Below are 16,115 nucleotides of genomic sequence, written 5' to 3'. Positions count from 1 at the left end.
AGAAACTCACCCAAATTGAAATTTCAAGCTTTCAAATTATTTTCTTGCTAACCTAGACTCCTCTACAAGTAAGTGCATCACCTTACTTACCTATTTGTTTAGCAAAATGGGTTCAATATTAAGATTTTTTCATTTAGGGTTTTTAGTAAAATTTTCATGAAATGAGTTAGGATTGATGATGGTTGGTCTAGTTTTCATATGTTAAACATGTAAAACTATATTTCTACACCTCTACACATGTTTATTATACATTATGAACAATTGTACCAACTGCAAATCACCAAATTACTTCACCAAAAATGAAACCATAGCTCATTCCTAAGGAATTTGGATAGTTTTCCTAGAAACTCTGTTTTTCATTTTTCACAAATACTCCTATCCTTCATTCCACCTCATTTCATTTTCACAAGTTTCTCATAGTCCATATCCACGTCCCAGAATTTCCCTTGCCATTTTTTCCACTCCACATATCCATCATTTCATTTTTCACTCATCCCTCACTGTTTTTTCTCATTTTCCTGTTGCTAGGGTTTCAGTCATCATGGAAGGAGATTCTTCACCAGAAAGGAAGAAACAGCGTAAGGGAGGCACAATTCTCAGATATGATCTAGCCAACTGCAATGAGATCAATGCATCACCCTTTATCAGACAGTGCTTTGAAGATGTGAATTGTTTAGATTTTTGCAAAAGGGTGTGTGAAGTAGGTTTCCATGAACATTTGATAGATTGGGTTGCTACTCATTTGAAAGAATAAAGTGCCATTATTGCTAGTATGGAGTTCACATTTTCAGTGGCTTCTATTTCACTTTCTATAGCGATACCAGATCATGGTGAATATTGGTTTAAGGGGATGAACATAGATCTTGTACATTACATGTCCTTCTTGAAAACACCATACAGGGAGACTCATACACATATCATACCTTTTAGATACTTGTTGGAGAAATATGCTCCATTGATGAAAGTTGTCATGAAATTCTTCACATGTGAAGGAAGGTTCTCTAGAATATATGCCTATCACATCCAGATTCTAATGCACTTTACATCTTAGAAACCTCTAAACATGTGCAACTATCTATGTAGGAGCCTTTCCAAGATGTCAGAGAAGGTACAGGTGAAAAAAAAAGAACAATATCCTAGTCTCTTTCATCATAGTTTGATCAAGACTGTAGTGCTCCATCAACTTGTAGAGAAGAACATGACATGGGATTCTTTCTTGGAAGGAACATTGAAGTGGCATGAATCCAATGTTTCAGTTCAGCATTCAAGCATGCCAACACATCAAATGGAGGTTGGCTCCTCAAGCAAATCAGTATAGATTCCTAAAGCACCTATAGCTGAGGTGACTAGGATGTACAAAAGAGGAAAAGGTCTTGTGTTTACTTGTCATGGTGAGAAAGGGACCAAGCCTTCTACATCAACAAAACATGGGTCACTAGTGAAAGATAAAGATTTGGTTGAGCATGAGTTTGAGTTAGTAGACTTATAAGTAGAAAAAAAGGCCTCAAGCATGCAGCAGATTATAAAATACAAAGACCCTCAGATCAAAGAACTCATGGAAAACATGGCAAGGGCAAGATTCTAAATTTCATTCTTAGAACAAGAAAATAGTCAATTAAAGGCAATGCAAATTATCATGGAAAAGGAGCAAGCTAAACTATTGCAGCAAGGAAACAAGGGCAAATCAGTCTTAAAAATAAATGATACTGAAGGAACTCAAGAACAAGGTAAGAAAAAAGAGGCCAAGAACCAAAGGGCTTAAAATATCATTGAAAGAGGAGAAAAAACACATCTTGTTGGATGAGGAACTAGAGTTAGAAGACTGAATTGCCTTAGAGGTCAATGAAGACAGGGATTATTAGTTAGACAAGGTGAATTGACACTTGGAGAAGCTTCTGGACAAGGCCAATAGAGACAACCAAATACTAAGGCATATGGCACATCACTACCAGGCCAAAAGTATGATTTGCAATGTCAAGGTCAAACAAAAGGAAAACAAGCTCAAAGAAGCCCTAAAGGACCAAAATGAGAAGGGTAACTTAGATATGATTGCAGAAGCATCCATGAGGGCTTAATATACTTCATTTTATAGCTCTTGACCAATTTTGAAGAAATTCTAAACATTTTTGGTTTTTTGGATATTTTGGTGCCTTAATGCAGAAATTTGGTCAGTGACAAAAGGCATTGCGCTTTTTCCTCGAGCACTCAAATCAAAAATGGCTTGAATATTTGGAAAGCCCTTGGAATCCTCTCAAAACTCATTTCTTCATATTTTCCAGAGAGGGCCTAAATTTTGAGAACAGGGGGAAAAAATGGCCAAAAATTAGCTTTCTGGACCTCTTTTTGATAGGCGCTGCGCTTCTAGAGCGACCTTGGGAGATTGAATTTTTGAAAGCTTTCCATGGGTCATTTTCACAAATTCAAGGTGTTCTGGAAACTAGACTTGAAAATATAATTGACGTTCTTTCATATATTCATTTGCACCTTAGAAAGATACCTTAAAGTGGGCTCAAATTCAGCATTGCACTTCTACATTCTCCTGTGTTTTTTATTTTAAATTTCACTATGTAAATTTCCTAGTTTTCAGTTTGACTTGGTCAAAGTCAAAAATCTTGACATAATTGAACTTGCTTCAAGGTTATATGATGTAATCATGAATAAATGCACATGATAGGTTGTTTTTGAGGTTTAATAGGCCTCATTAAATTAGAAAAATCCAAAACAAAGTCTCCAAGAAGTGTTTGTGTTTAACCTTCTCACTCTCACCTGTTGGTTGAGAGAATCTTGGAATCAGTTCCACCACCTAGGAATTTGACTCCTGAAGCTGGCGAAGTGGTCTAATGGAGTCTATATTTACCATTTATCTTTTAGAGAGGGGTTTGACTTTTGTTGAGAAGGCTTGTATGTTATGATCTTTTCAGCTAATACAGGAGCAATTACATCTTATTTCAGGAACTCTAGTTCTGTAAGTCTACGATGTTTGTTTCATCTTTCTATAAGTTTCCAATGGATAAATAATCTTTCTTCACATGCGTTTTCTTCTTTCTATGAATTACCTTGCAGTTAAGTAGACGAGATTCTTGATTTCAAGCTTTGTTTATGTGGTGTTCATAGTTGTGTTTATTTCTTCTAAAGCTAATGAACTCATACTTACATATGCTCATTAGTCTCTTCAAAACTTTATAATATATACTACATTGACAACATTTCAAGCATACCATAGCCTATTGATACCTAGATCCTTTCTATACTTCTCTTTGCATTCCTAAAGCCTAGACCTAATCACTTTCTCTAAAACCTAGTCCAAAAAACCTTAAAATCTCAAATTCACAAATACACAAACAAACTTGCATATATATTCTAAAAAAATTGTTATTTAAAGCTATTCATTGATAAAAAAACTTTGAGAGATCCCTCTCTGGCTCAATAGGGCTAGCTACTGAGCTGAAAGTGGTTCGAGGTTACCTCTTTCGATCTCCTTCTCAGCCTAGGAAATTGTAGGGGATAACAAATAGAATAAAGGTTTCTTTACAAAGTTGAGATTTATGAAAGGACAAGTAATTTTAGTAGACGACAAGTAATTTCAAAGTAATATAACTTATCTTATGTTTCAAATGTAAAAATCATCTTCTTAACAATCTCTACTTGTACAAGTGAAAAGTAAAAATATAAAAGAGATTATTATTGTGAAGGCCAAAAGTAAATGTTACTCAATTTTTATTTTCCTAAAGAAAATAAAAGCAATGGCGAATGCCTTTGATCGTGTCAATCACCAATTCCTTCAGGCAGCCCTCAAGAAATTTGGCATTTCCGAGATCTTCATCAGCAGGGTCATGGAATGCATCTCACTCACTTGGACAGCCCCCCTCATTAATGGCAGGCCCTGCAATTCCTTCAAAAGTTCAAGGGGTTTGAGGCAAGGATGCCCGCTCTCTCCCTTCCTCTACATCATCATGGCTGAAACTCTAAGCATACACCTGGAGAATTTGCGCAGGCTAAAAGAAATAACAGGGGTCACCATAGTTCGGGGAACCAAGGGAATAAACCACTCCCTCTTCGCTGACGATACTCTTCTAATTGGAGGCGCTTCCAGCCTCATGGCTAGGAGATTCAAGAACACGCTGGAACTCTTTCTTCAAGCTTCTGGAGGCAAGTTAAACAATAATAAGTGCATGATCTACACATGGAATGTCCCCAGGCATATCATTCAAAGAATCTCCACAATCTTGGAAATCCCGGCTCAAAGGAACTGGACACACTTCACTTATTTGGGGTTACCTTTAGCCAAGGAAAAGGTCAAAACCGAAATCTGGGTCAAGCTAATTGAGAAGCTGAGAGGGAAGCTTCAGAGCTGGGGGGTGTCTTGGCTCAACCTGGCAGGCAGAACAATTCTCATCAAAGCCATCCTTTCAGCCCTCCCAATCTATCAGTTTGCAACCACCCTTGCCCCGGCAAGCATTCATAAACATATGGAACTTATCATCAGAAGCTTCTTGTGGCAAGGAGGCAGGCAGGAATCAAAAAAGTTCAGCCTAGTAAAGTGGGAACAGGTCATCTTACCCTTCGAGAAAGGAGGGCTAGGAATAAGAATCCCAAGATTAGCCAACATGGCCATGGGCTTCAAATTGATATGGAGAATTCTCAACGAAAACGGAGCTTGGTGGACAGAGGTCATCAAAAAGAAATACTTGAATGGGGCCAACTCCAACATCCTCTCAGAATCCATCATTGATAGGCAGTGCACCCCAGTATGGAAGCTTATTAAAAAAACTCTCCCTCACTTCAAAGCCTGCATCTCAAGAGTCCCGGGCAATGGTAGAAACATCAACATATGGGCGGACAGAATAATGGGCTCAGAAGCAAGGGAAGCCCTCACAAACCTCAGGCCCCTGCAACGGTGGATGACAGAGGGAAATCTCAAGACACTCTATGATATCTCCTCCTGGGACCAAAACAGTTGGATAGGTTGGAAGTCTATCTCCCCTCCCAATGATCTTAAGAACCTTTGGTTTGATCTTAAGATATCACTCATAGGATCAGCTCCCCTTAATAGAATGTCAGAAGATAAATATGTCTGGGACTCCAATGGTGGAAGCTACACAGTCAAAGAGGGTTATAAAGTCCTTCAAAGCGCCTCAGCAATAAACAACTGGCCTCTCCACAAAGTGGCTTGGAAAACTGAATGCCTTCCAAAGGTAAAATTCTTCAATTGGACCCTCCTCAACAGCAAAATTCTCACAGCGGAAAATCTAAGGAAAAAGGGTATCCATGGTCCCTCAATCTGCTGTTTGTGTAGGGCTTCGGAAGAAAGCTGTAGCCATCTCTTTCTAGAGTGCTCCTTTGCGCGGACTTGCTGGAAGATCATCACTAGCCCTTTGATCATAGGCGATCTCCCCACTCAGATGGCTCTCCTGCAGAAAAACTGGGGAAATAGCTATCCCCTCCCCAAAAAAGGCAAGACCCTGGCTAAAAGGTTGTGGAACAGCATTCCCTCAAATCTGTGCTGGCAGATTTGGAACGCCAGAAACAAAAGCATTTTCAATAACAAGGTCCCCAGCATCTCCAACACAATAGCAAAAACAATCGCGCTCATCTCAGAGACCATTGAGGCGAATGGAATAACCCATGTTGATTCAAATCCGGGAGACCCAAGAGAAACAGAGTGGATGAGCAAATTCAGCTATGAAGCAAGAATCCAAAAAACAGTAAGCACAGGCAAAGGAAATTCTGATTGGAAGTTGAGAGGGACCAAAGAAGAAATTAGAGATTGGATACAAAAGCAAAGGAGGCCCTCCTTACAATTTGACGGGGCCTCAAAAAATAACCCGGGCCAAGCTGGAGCTGGAGGAATCATTAAAGACCTCCAAGGTAAAACAATAGTAACCTACGAGTGGGGATTGGGATCAATGTCTAATAACAAGGCAGAGGCCTATAGCCTCCTCCTGGGGACCTCTATAGCAAGAAAACTTGGTCTCCAAAACCTGTTAATTATGGGAGATTCAGCTATCATCATAGCGGCCATGGTTTCTGGAAAGGACTTCAATCAAATGGCTTTGAACAACATCAAATACAGGGTTATGGACAATATCAAGGAAATCAGCGGGGCCATCTTCAAGCACGTTCTAAGGGGAAACAATGCAGAGGCCGATGAACAGGCCAACAAAGCAATTAGTAGACAGACAGGTCAGGTCAGAGAAAATAATGATGTCTATGACAAAGCCATCCCATAAGCTCCTCCATCCGAGTCACCTCAGGCTTCACACTCCTCGAAATTGGTCTCTCATCGAATCTCCATATCCCCTGCAAAATCCCCTCGACTGCACAAACCGGTACCTCATAAATCAGATCCGCCCCCCTGCATCGATTCACACCACATCAATCAGCCACTCCCACGAATATCAGGCACCCTCAGCAGACATTCTCTGCCTCAACACTTTGGATCACCACCTCGGTACCCTCTCCGCACGCAGTAAGATCTATTCTGAGGATCTCAGTCATGTCAAGAGCCGACCCCCCCAGAAATGGTCCAAGCACCTGAGGAACCTCCATCATCCTATTTATAGCAGCTCGGGCCTCAGCGATCTCTCACTCTTCAGCGCTGCTTGGACTCCTCAGTGCGCTCTAATCAAGCGTAGGCTCCCTCCTGAAGCGGCTTGCAATCATCGGGAGCTTGATCCTCGTTCCCTGACTGTGGTAATCTCAGGTTTCCTCTCTGTTATTTTAAAGTTTGCTAACTGGTGGTTTTTTGGATGCAGCAGAGCCCTTCGAGTCCCTCAGCTCCCATCTCATTTCATCCCTCCCTGTGCTGCTCCGCTCCCTTCTTCTCTGGCTTATCCTCTCTCTCATATCGCTTCCCTCCCTGGTACTTCCCCCCTCCCTGGAATTGGCCCGCTTCCTCAAATTGCTGATACTCTTATTCAGACCACCAAGATGGCGGATCAGCAGGACCAGCCAAATGCCCAGGAGCAGGCCAACAATCCTTTAGACAGGATCTTCAACAACAGCGAGTGCACTATGTGCAAAACGCATACATTCATGATCAACCGATTTGTCAAACATTTCAATGAACTGAAGGATGACTACCAGGCTGATAGCAGATCGAAACGAAAGAAGCTGGAGAAGCGAAAGGCAGAGATCGAGGCGTTGAAGGAGAGGTGCAGCCATCTTGAGGAAGCCATCGAGCATATCCGCTCTCTCACTCAGAGTTTTCAAGCGGAGGCTTCAACTAAAGCCAGCGCCAGGAAAGATCCTCTTCCAGATGATTCGGTCACTCAGAAACTTCCCTAGGAGCTATGGAATGTAAATTTTGTTGGATTGGCGGTTCTTTTGTACGGCAATATAGCCGTTACTACTTTGCTTTCAGTTATCCTAGAAGTAGCAATGAGGAAACAGGGTCTGCGAACCCGTTTTTGATCCTCATCTCTCAAATCTACTATATTTATGTACTAGAACTCTGTTCCTGTTGGTTTTTATAATACAAAAGTAACCGATTCTGTTAAAAAAAAAAATAGAAGATATTATCTTCTATGAAAAATATTTCTTCAGGATCTGCCCATTAATAGGTAGTGAATCTCTCTTGCCTGATAAATCTTGCAATAAAAAGGTTGATGGGCCTATTTGTTCCGCAATCTGAAACAGTCCAAGCCACATTCTTTGGAATTTGGTATGCTTACCTTTTTCCTCATGTGCTTTATCCCATTTCAATACCAAGTCTCTGAAAGGATTTTGAACTTACACAATTTGCATCAAAATAAGATTTGACTAATTGTTGATGATGTGCATGTGTAATTTTGGACTTTTCCCTTTCTTCTTCGAGTTTAAGGATTTGTAATTGTCTTAATTGCATAGAAGAGGAAGGGGTTTATTCAATAAATTGAACGAGGGATAGAGAGGGAATATCTATATTTGTAGGGAGGATATATTCTTTCCCATAGACCAAATTAAAAGGAGAAGTGCCTATTGAGGCCTTCTGAGTTATTTGATCTACCCATAGAGCAAATGTTAAAGATTTGTGCCAGTTTTTCTGACTTTGATCAATGGTTCGTTTGATGATTCTTATGAGATTTTTGTTTTTAGATTCAACCAAGCCATTTCCCTAAGGATAATAGTTAGCAGAGTATTTAAGTTTAAAACCTCTTTTAAGAGAAATTTTTTTCATAGCATTGCCTGTAAAATAAGACGCATTGTCAAACATGAGGGAAAATGGTAGACCAAATCTAGAAATAATAAAATGGTCAATAAATTCAATGATGTTATCAAAATTGGCTACCTTAAGTGGAATTTCTTCCACCCATTTTGTGAAGTAATCAGTGGCTATAAGGATATATTTATGATGCTTTGAGGAGTGAGGAACGATCTCACCTATTATGTCCAATTCCCTTTGTTCAAATGATTGTTAAATGTTGACTAGCTACAATGGTAATGCGGGTTTCCTTTGTCTCCCAACAATTGTTTGACAAATTTTACACTTCATTACATATTCATGCGTATCTTTGAATAATTTTGGCCAATAATAGACAACATGCAGGATTTTATGTGCAGTTGTGTCCCCTCCAAAATGTCCACCAGTTGGTCCATCATGGAGTTCCCGCAAAACCTTTTCTGCCTCATATTTTTTGATACATCTAAGAAAAACAAAATCATAATTTAATATAAACAAAACATTATTGATGATTTGATATTGTATAGATTTTAATCTCAAATACCTTTTTCTTTTGTAACTTAGTTGCGTAGGGGCATATCCATTTTTCAAAATAAAGATGATATCAACATATTTGAATTTAGTGTCATTGAGGCCTACCTCATATACTTTTATATCATCACCTGAATATTGTAGTGCTGGTAAGTTGGATGCTCCTACTAACATTCTACAAAAACCTTGACCTTTTACAATTTTGTCCGGTCTGATATCAATGTCATATTCTTGTAGTGTTGTTACCCAATTTGCCATTTTCTAACCTACATCTCTTTGTATTAAAAAATTTCTCACTGCTGAGAATGGGACTACTACCTTGGTGTGAGTTTTGAGGAGAAAGGGTCTGGAATTTTTTATTGATTTGAAAACAACAAAATCTTGTTTTTCAACATTTGAGTAGTTTAATTTAGCCCCCTGCAAATTGGAGCTAAAGAAAGAAATTGGCACTTCGTCTTTTCATCATTGACCTATGTTAATATGGCCGCATATGATTTCTAGGAAGAAAAGGTATATAAAACGAAATGTTTAGAAAAAATTAGGGTATCTAATGATGGAGCCTTTATGATTGCTTGCTTAATTAGATCAAAGGCTTCATGCTCAATATGTCCCTATTTAAAAATAGAATTTTTCTGAATCATAGATTGGAGAGGTAAAACAATTTGTGAAAAGCCAGGGACAAATATTTTGACAAATTTATCTGACATAGGAAAGATAGCATGGATTTCTTGTTATGAGGTAGAGGGATTTTAGAAATTTTTCTTATCCTATTAGGATCAATGTGAATTCCTCCTTTGGATACAATGAGTCCAAGTAGCTTTCCTTCATTTAAAGCAAAGAAATATTTTTTGGGATTAAGAGAAATTCCATAACTCTCACAATGCTCAAAGATTTGTTTTAAATCCTTTAAATGATTACTGCACCTTCTTGAGTACATAGTTATATCATATAAATATATTACCACTGATTTATTCACCAAACCTTTGAAATCTATGTCCATGGCTCTCTGAAATGTGGCACCAACATTGATTAAGCCAAATGGCATCTTTTGATAGGAATAGGTACGCCATTTGGTTCAAAATGCAGTCTTTAGCCGGTCATATGTGTTACCAGGAAAACTAGTGTCTATTCAGAACTCCTAGTCCCACGAAGATGGGTAGCTATCTTAGAAACAAACAAACTAAAGTCACTTGTTTTTCCTTTACAAGAGAGAGATGAGAAAGAAGCAGAGAGTGCCAACCTCAGTCTTTCGCTTGGCTCCTTGCTTGTTTCCTTTCCCCTTTGACAGAATCTCGCCACTGCTTCCTTGCTTTTTCCACTTCAAAGAGCACCTATAGAGTCACAATAGCATAATACCATCAAAGCACAGATATCTTTCACTATAAACAATATAGGATCAGATATATATTGACCATACAAATGCATATATCAACACGATATTCAGAGATACACAAGAATATGGAGGAAAACTCAAATAGCTTTATTGATAAAAGTAGTAGAAGAGAGGATTACAACTACTTGGTCTGACCTAGCACCATCCTCCCAGCTTGAAAGCCCTATTCACCTCATACAAAGCAAGATCACCCAACAATGTCTTCAAACAGAAACCAGCAGCACCTCTTCGCAAATTACCAAATTCCAACCTCTGGATCTCTGGGATGAGGGATCCATATATAGATATTTGCAGGGGTATGATTCAGCTTCCGAGATTTTGATTAGTGTCATCTCTCTGATAGTTCTTGGTTCCACTTATAGATTTCATGATCTCTTACTCATCCTTGGGCGAATTCAGGGAGGCAAGTGTCAAATGAACAATTTCTAGAATATTCTCAGGGTCTCCACCTAGCAAACTGCTTGTGCCATTTGTCTGCTCTTACTCATCGCACCCTATAGAAGGGCTTTCCAGTATGCATCACACTTTTTGCATGTGGCAGGTGAGATGCATCTCACCCTTTGCTCTGGGCAGTCTGTATGTTCCTGTTTTGAACAGTTCTGAGTGGTTTTTCATGGAGAACTTCTGAGAGATGATGCAATCAGCTGACCTTGCTCCTTTAGGGTATGAAACAACACTTTTAGGGACTTAGAAGCCCTTGGTTTATGGACATATTTGATTGGGGTTGCGGTGCCCAAATATGTCTATAACAGTTTCCCCCTAAAGCATGAGGTCGTAAATCTTTTGATGTCGGGTGAAATGATTTATAATGAGGATCTAAGGTTTTTCGAAATAGAAGGTGACCTATAATAAGATACAATACAATACAATATCTTCATAATATTTTCATGATCTGGCTGAGGCAGGCATTCCCATGCTCAGCTTGATAAATTCATTTTCATGTACATAAGATAGACAACCGTCTGTGTGCAGACTAATGATTCTGGTAGAGCCATCATCCCTTAGTTTGGATGATTATCTATGCAGTAATGGTGTACAATTTGTTAGATACCTATACCAATAGGTTTCATATTTCATGATTGGCAAAGAAAGTTCCAAATATGCTCTGCTTTGGTGATGCAAAGATCCCATATTTTCAAGAGTATGTAGTATGTGTACATAGCTTGATGTTCACTCAATTTTGGATAGGGTGATCCAACAGCTTAATCTGGATCATGCCATGTTTCAATTTCTTGTTGTAGAATAGAGAAAGAAGTCTGTCCAAACTGTTCAATTCTTGGCAGACTAGTAGTTAGGTAGAGAATTAAGGTTCCCAACTGCTTAATCTGGGACCTTGGAAGCAATAAGGGCAGTTCTAGATAGAAAATCAAAAGAAAAATCCAAAAGAAAAGAAAAGGCACATGAGGGTCTGCAAGTCTAAGTGCACCCTCCAAGAAGAAACAAAAAAATTCTAGGCAAGTTAATGGGTAGGTAGAGGAGGTTGCAGAAATGTCATTCCTTTCAATTGAATTTTGCTGGTCTAACATAAAAGAAACATCAGTGGATAGAGAAGTTCCTCTTCTCCATCATCTTGCAGCAATACAAAGGAGCATGTCTAACTCCCTGTTTCCCCCCCTCACATTTATTTCTAACATCCCATTACCAGTTATGTTCATGAAAGAAAGTTAAGGTCTTATGGTGGTTCTTGTTTCTTTAAAAGCCACATTTCTTGTGTAAAATTATTTTCATTTTGATCTACTCCCTAAAGTAAGTTGATTCCATATAAAACTTAGTGTTTCGACTCCTCATCCACCTCTTCACTCATATTAACCCCTAACTTCTACTATTTAACTCCCTATACCCCTTTTCCCCCTATTACTATGTAAATTATGCAAAAAAACCCCGAAATACCTATGTATCCCCTTCCCCGAGCATTATAGCTCTAAGTTTGGTTTTAAATGATTTAAAGCGCTAAAACATTAGAACGCGACCCAAAGAGCGCTCATACATTAATCCTGGGATTAATCCATGATCCGCCTGGATTAATAACCTTAATCCTGCTTTATTAATAAACCCGCGCATAATACATTTTGCCCGTAACACAGCTTCAAAACCCACTTTTCTAAAGTTTCCGCCGGGCGCGCATTTTGCAAAAAACATTATTTTATTCTCCCGTCCGCTGCCGTATCGCCCTGACAAGTTGATGACCCGTCGACCGTCGGATCTGGGCCTTCCCATCTAACGACCCATATCCATATCAGGTCGGTTCCGATGTACTGCCTTTATCGCCTGAGAAACTGTCAGAGGGTGACGTCAGGCCTCTGCCATGCATCACCCCCATATTCTCTCGGGTCGCCCTCTGACAATACTACTTGCGTATCCGGAGCAGTCCGAGAAAACCATTTACCGCCTACCGTTTACCGCTGACCAGTCGCGCTCACGTCACTTCCTCGTCACTGCCACGTCCTGCACACGTCATGCCACATCGCCGCCACATCAGCGCCCCCGTCTGACAATGCTCCGACCTGTCCGCCACCTCACCGGTCCCCGTGGATGACTCACAGGCCGCCACGTCACTCGATGACGTCATTCTGACATCACCCGACCCTGACCCCACCTGATGACGTCATGTTGACGTCATCCAAAAAAGCGCCAATATCCCAAAAAGTCCATATTTTTGCCGAAAATCGCGGTTTTTCTTACTTTTTGCAAAACAAAATTGTTCCGCTCTGCATGCATACTACGACCATTAGCCGCCAACCTGCAGAAACCAATACAAAGACCGTGGGTGCATCCATTACACCTGCATTTGTAACCATTGCCGGCAATTCATAAGGTATTTATCCAAATCGCTCCCTCCGCGCCTGGTTTTGTCCATAATTCTCCAAAAATAGATTAAAAAGAGTGAAGAACACTGTAACTACCAGCAAACCTCCAGTAACCAGTGTCTATTTTCAATTGTTGGGTCAGAATTCCTTTGCAGAACCCACATTTAGCCAAAATTTCCCAAATTCACCAACAGTTCGCGCATTCGTGAACTTACGACCCGAGCTCCACTAATTCATCGTGAATACAGTTCCACTAGGCCTGGCATTTACTCTATCAGTCCTCTGTGCAGTATTTCAATTGCTGGCACTACCAGTTACCCTCAGTTCCTCTATAATTCACCTCTCTGATTCCAGAGATATCCCTCTGTGTTGTTCTGCCCACTGAAACCAGTTTTAGTACAAGTTTTAGTACTACTTAACCATGGAAACACCAGTAGCCCTGAATATTCAACCTCTGAATGCTCCACAAAGAGAGCTAGAATGGAAAGCCCTAGGAGATAAAGATTATCAGATGATAGACTTGTTCTCAATGAATTCTAAATTTAATATTCATATGCTAAATGAATTAAAAGCTCAACACCTCAGTGGAGCTGATATTTTAGGGATTTGGGACTTCAACTTGCCCATTTACAACCTCCCTCAAGTCAATTCCCTTCCAGACTTGATCCATAGATGCTGTGAATGCTATGATCCATGTCAGAGAGTTGTTCTTAGTCCCACAGGCTCAGTCTTATTCCACATCACCCCTGAGGCCATAAATGAGATGCTGCACTTTCACTCTGCAAGACCATTGACTCCTCTCTCCATGTTGGACTTATTAAAGAAGGGGGGCAACCTGTCCAGTGCCCAAATCATCAAAATTAATCAGTTATTTATTCAACCAAGCTCTGAAGCTCTGAGAACACCTCCTATTGGACATCCATATCTAAATGACTTGGGGAAGATGCTGGTGGATTTGATCAGCTATGTCCTGGGGTACAAGGGAGTTGAGGATGTTGATGACACCATAATGGCCATGTTGTCCATATTTTCTCCTGGAAAGCCTCCTGCTATGCACTATGACTATGCTGAGTATATTGCAAAAAAGATTCATGAGCAACTGATGAATCTAGAAAGGGAAAAGGTGTTCAGATACACCTCATACATCTATCATCTGTTCCTATTTTATCAACCAGACAGTTTCCCTATTCCTCTCAAGAAACTTGATGCCCAGGGAAATCCAAGGTCTGTAGTATTTTGGACCTCAGTTTTTCATTGCACCTCCCGTTCACCATACACATACTGTGAATTCATAGAACTTTTCATTCATCCAGCTTTGACCTTGTTATATGGTGTTCCTCCTCCAAGATTGACTGATGAAATGCAAAGAATTCTTCATCTCTCGAAGGCCTACAGCATTGGTGATTGGTACTTTTACCAACACCACACAATAACCAGAATATATGGCTGTGAGTTGGACCCGTATAGGCTGCCAAGATATGTCCCTATGAGACTATTTGCCTTGGAGTATTTCAGGCAATTTGGAAATGCAGACCACATCCATTTCCATAGTAAAAACAAGAAAGTGCAATTAAAAGTCAGGAACCAGCTAGGCCCTTTTCTTTACAACATAAGGGAGGAGGGATGGAAGGAAGTAGATGGCATGCTAGAGGCCCTCAGATTGGAAACCAGTTTTCGCTGGGTACCCTATGACCCTAATCATTTCATTTCTATCAGGAGGGTAAAACATAAATTGGGTGGCTATCCTCATGTCAGATTGCCTCACATTGAGAAGTATGCCAATCTACTAAGTTGGAAAGAGGGCACCCTAGAAGAGCCAATTACTAGAGAGAAAATGATACAAAGAGAGGCAAAGAATATTGAAAAAGAGGCTGACTTGGAAACTTGTGGACAGGTTTCCTCTTCACATCAAAGGCAACTTGGAGCAGCTGCCTCATCTTCTACAGCACATCAGCAAGCAGCCAAAGATACTTATCAGGCTTCCAGCAAAGGCAAAGAGAAATAGATGGAGCCAGAAAAGCCACCTCATGAAGAAGTACAGCAGCAAAAAGAACAACAAAAACAGGAGCAGCCAGTGCAGCAAGAACAAATTGCTGAAGCCCCAATATCCACTGGGCAGCAGGCACAAGACACTGTGCCTCCTAGGCAGGAAACGACAGTGAAGGCCTCGGTCCTCCAAACCCCACAAAATGAAGACAGAAATTGGAAGAGGGATAAAGAGCAGGAGACTCCCCTCACCACATCCACAACTCCAGGGGAGAAAATACAGAGGCTAAATCCCCTTTCAGAAGAAGAAATGCCTATAGGGAAATCTTTGGGCATGGGCCCACCAAGCATGGAAGCATCTGCAAGTTCCTTTCAGCAGGAACAAGAAATGACAGTTGGAGGCGAAGTCAGCTCCTCAAGCCACCAAAGGGGAGCTGAAGCAGGCATCAAACAACAATTTATTGATATCAAAAAGAGGAATGAGCCACTCAATATACAACTCTACAATCACTTGTTGAAAATGGCTCCTACAAACCAACAAAGGTTGATGTCTGCATATGATGTACATGAGGGTAAAATGGTAATGAGTCATTTCATGCCAACCATGCTGCAGCCACAATCAGCTGCAGACTACATAAGGACCAACCTTGAGGTCCTTGAAAAAGACATCCACCCCATGGATCAGATTGAATTGCACAAGAAAACGGGTGAGATGGTATATGCCACCCTTGCAAACAAAACATTGGTAAATTATAGGCTGGAAAATAGCCTAAACAACATAGCTGCCAAACTTGAGTTGGAGAAAGCATCCTCCCAGGCAAAGGACAACCGAATCAAAGCATTGGAGGATATCATCATAGAGCTTGGGCATGATCCCAAGGACACCAAGGCTATACAAGCGCTGTTGAAATTAAGAGATGCAGACATGGCAGCATTAAGAAAAATGATCAAGGTCCCAACAACTCTTCATCCTCAGACAGAAGAGGTTGCCCAGCTAAGGCATGACCAAGATGTAGCAGCTATGTTGGTATCATTATACAAACAGCTGATCCAGACACAGGAGAAATTGGGAGAGTCAGAGGCTGCGCTGCAGGCAGCCCTACAACAGAAGGAAGGAGGCCAAACATCACAGCCCCCTCCACAAATAATCAACCTTGAGGAATCTCCTCAAACTACTGCTCCTCCTACAGAGCAGACAGCTCAAACAGCACCATCTACATCAGCACCAGCACCAACA

General features: G+C 40.5%; 1 protein-coding gene across 1 annotated transcript; it reads left to right on the top strand.

Moving 5' to 3' along the window:
• Nucleotides 1-5,402: 5,402 nt before the first annotated feature.
• Nucleotides 5,403-6,230, top strand: LOC149142198 (uncharacterized). The gene has a single exon (XM_089451420.1). The coding sequence runs from the start codon at nucleotides 5,403-5,405 to the stop codon at nucleotides 6,228-6,230; it is 828 nt and encodes a 275-aa protein (XP_089307546.1).
• The last annotated feature ends 9,885 nt before the right edge of the window (nucleotides 6,231-16,115 follow it).

The sequence above is a fragment of the Pinus tabuliformis genome, chromosome X, assembly GCF_031772625.1.
Source record: "Pinus tabuliformis cultivar Carrire ecotype Pingquan chromosome X, CPIR1, whole genome shotgun sequence".
Lineage (NCBI taxonomy): Eukaryota > Viridiplantae > Streptophyta > Pinopsida > Pinales > Pinaceae > Pinus > Pinus tabuliformis.
This window is presented reverse-complemented; position numbering and strand designations above follow the sequence as displayed.

What these genes read in the sequence shown, in the direction of transcription:
- LOC149142198 (XM_089451420.1), top strand. Translation starts at nt 5,403, where the DNA reads ATGGCTCTCCTGCAGAAAAACTGGGGAAATAGCTATCCCCTCCCCAAA.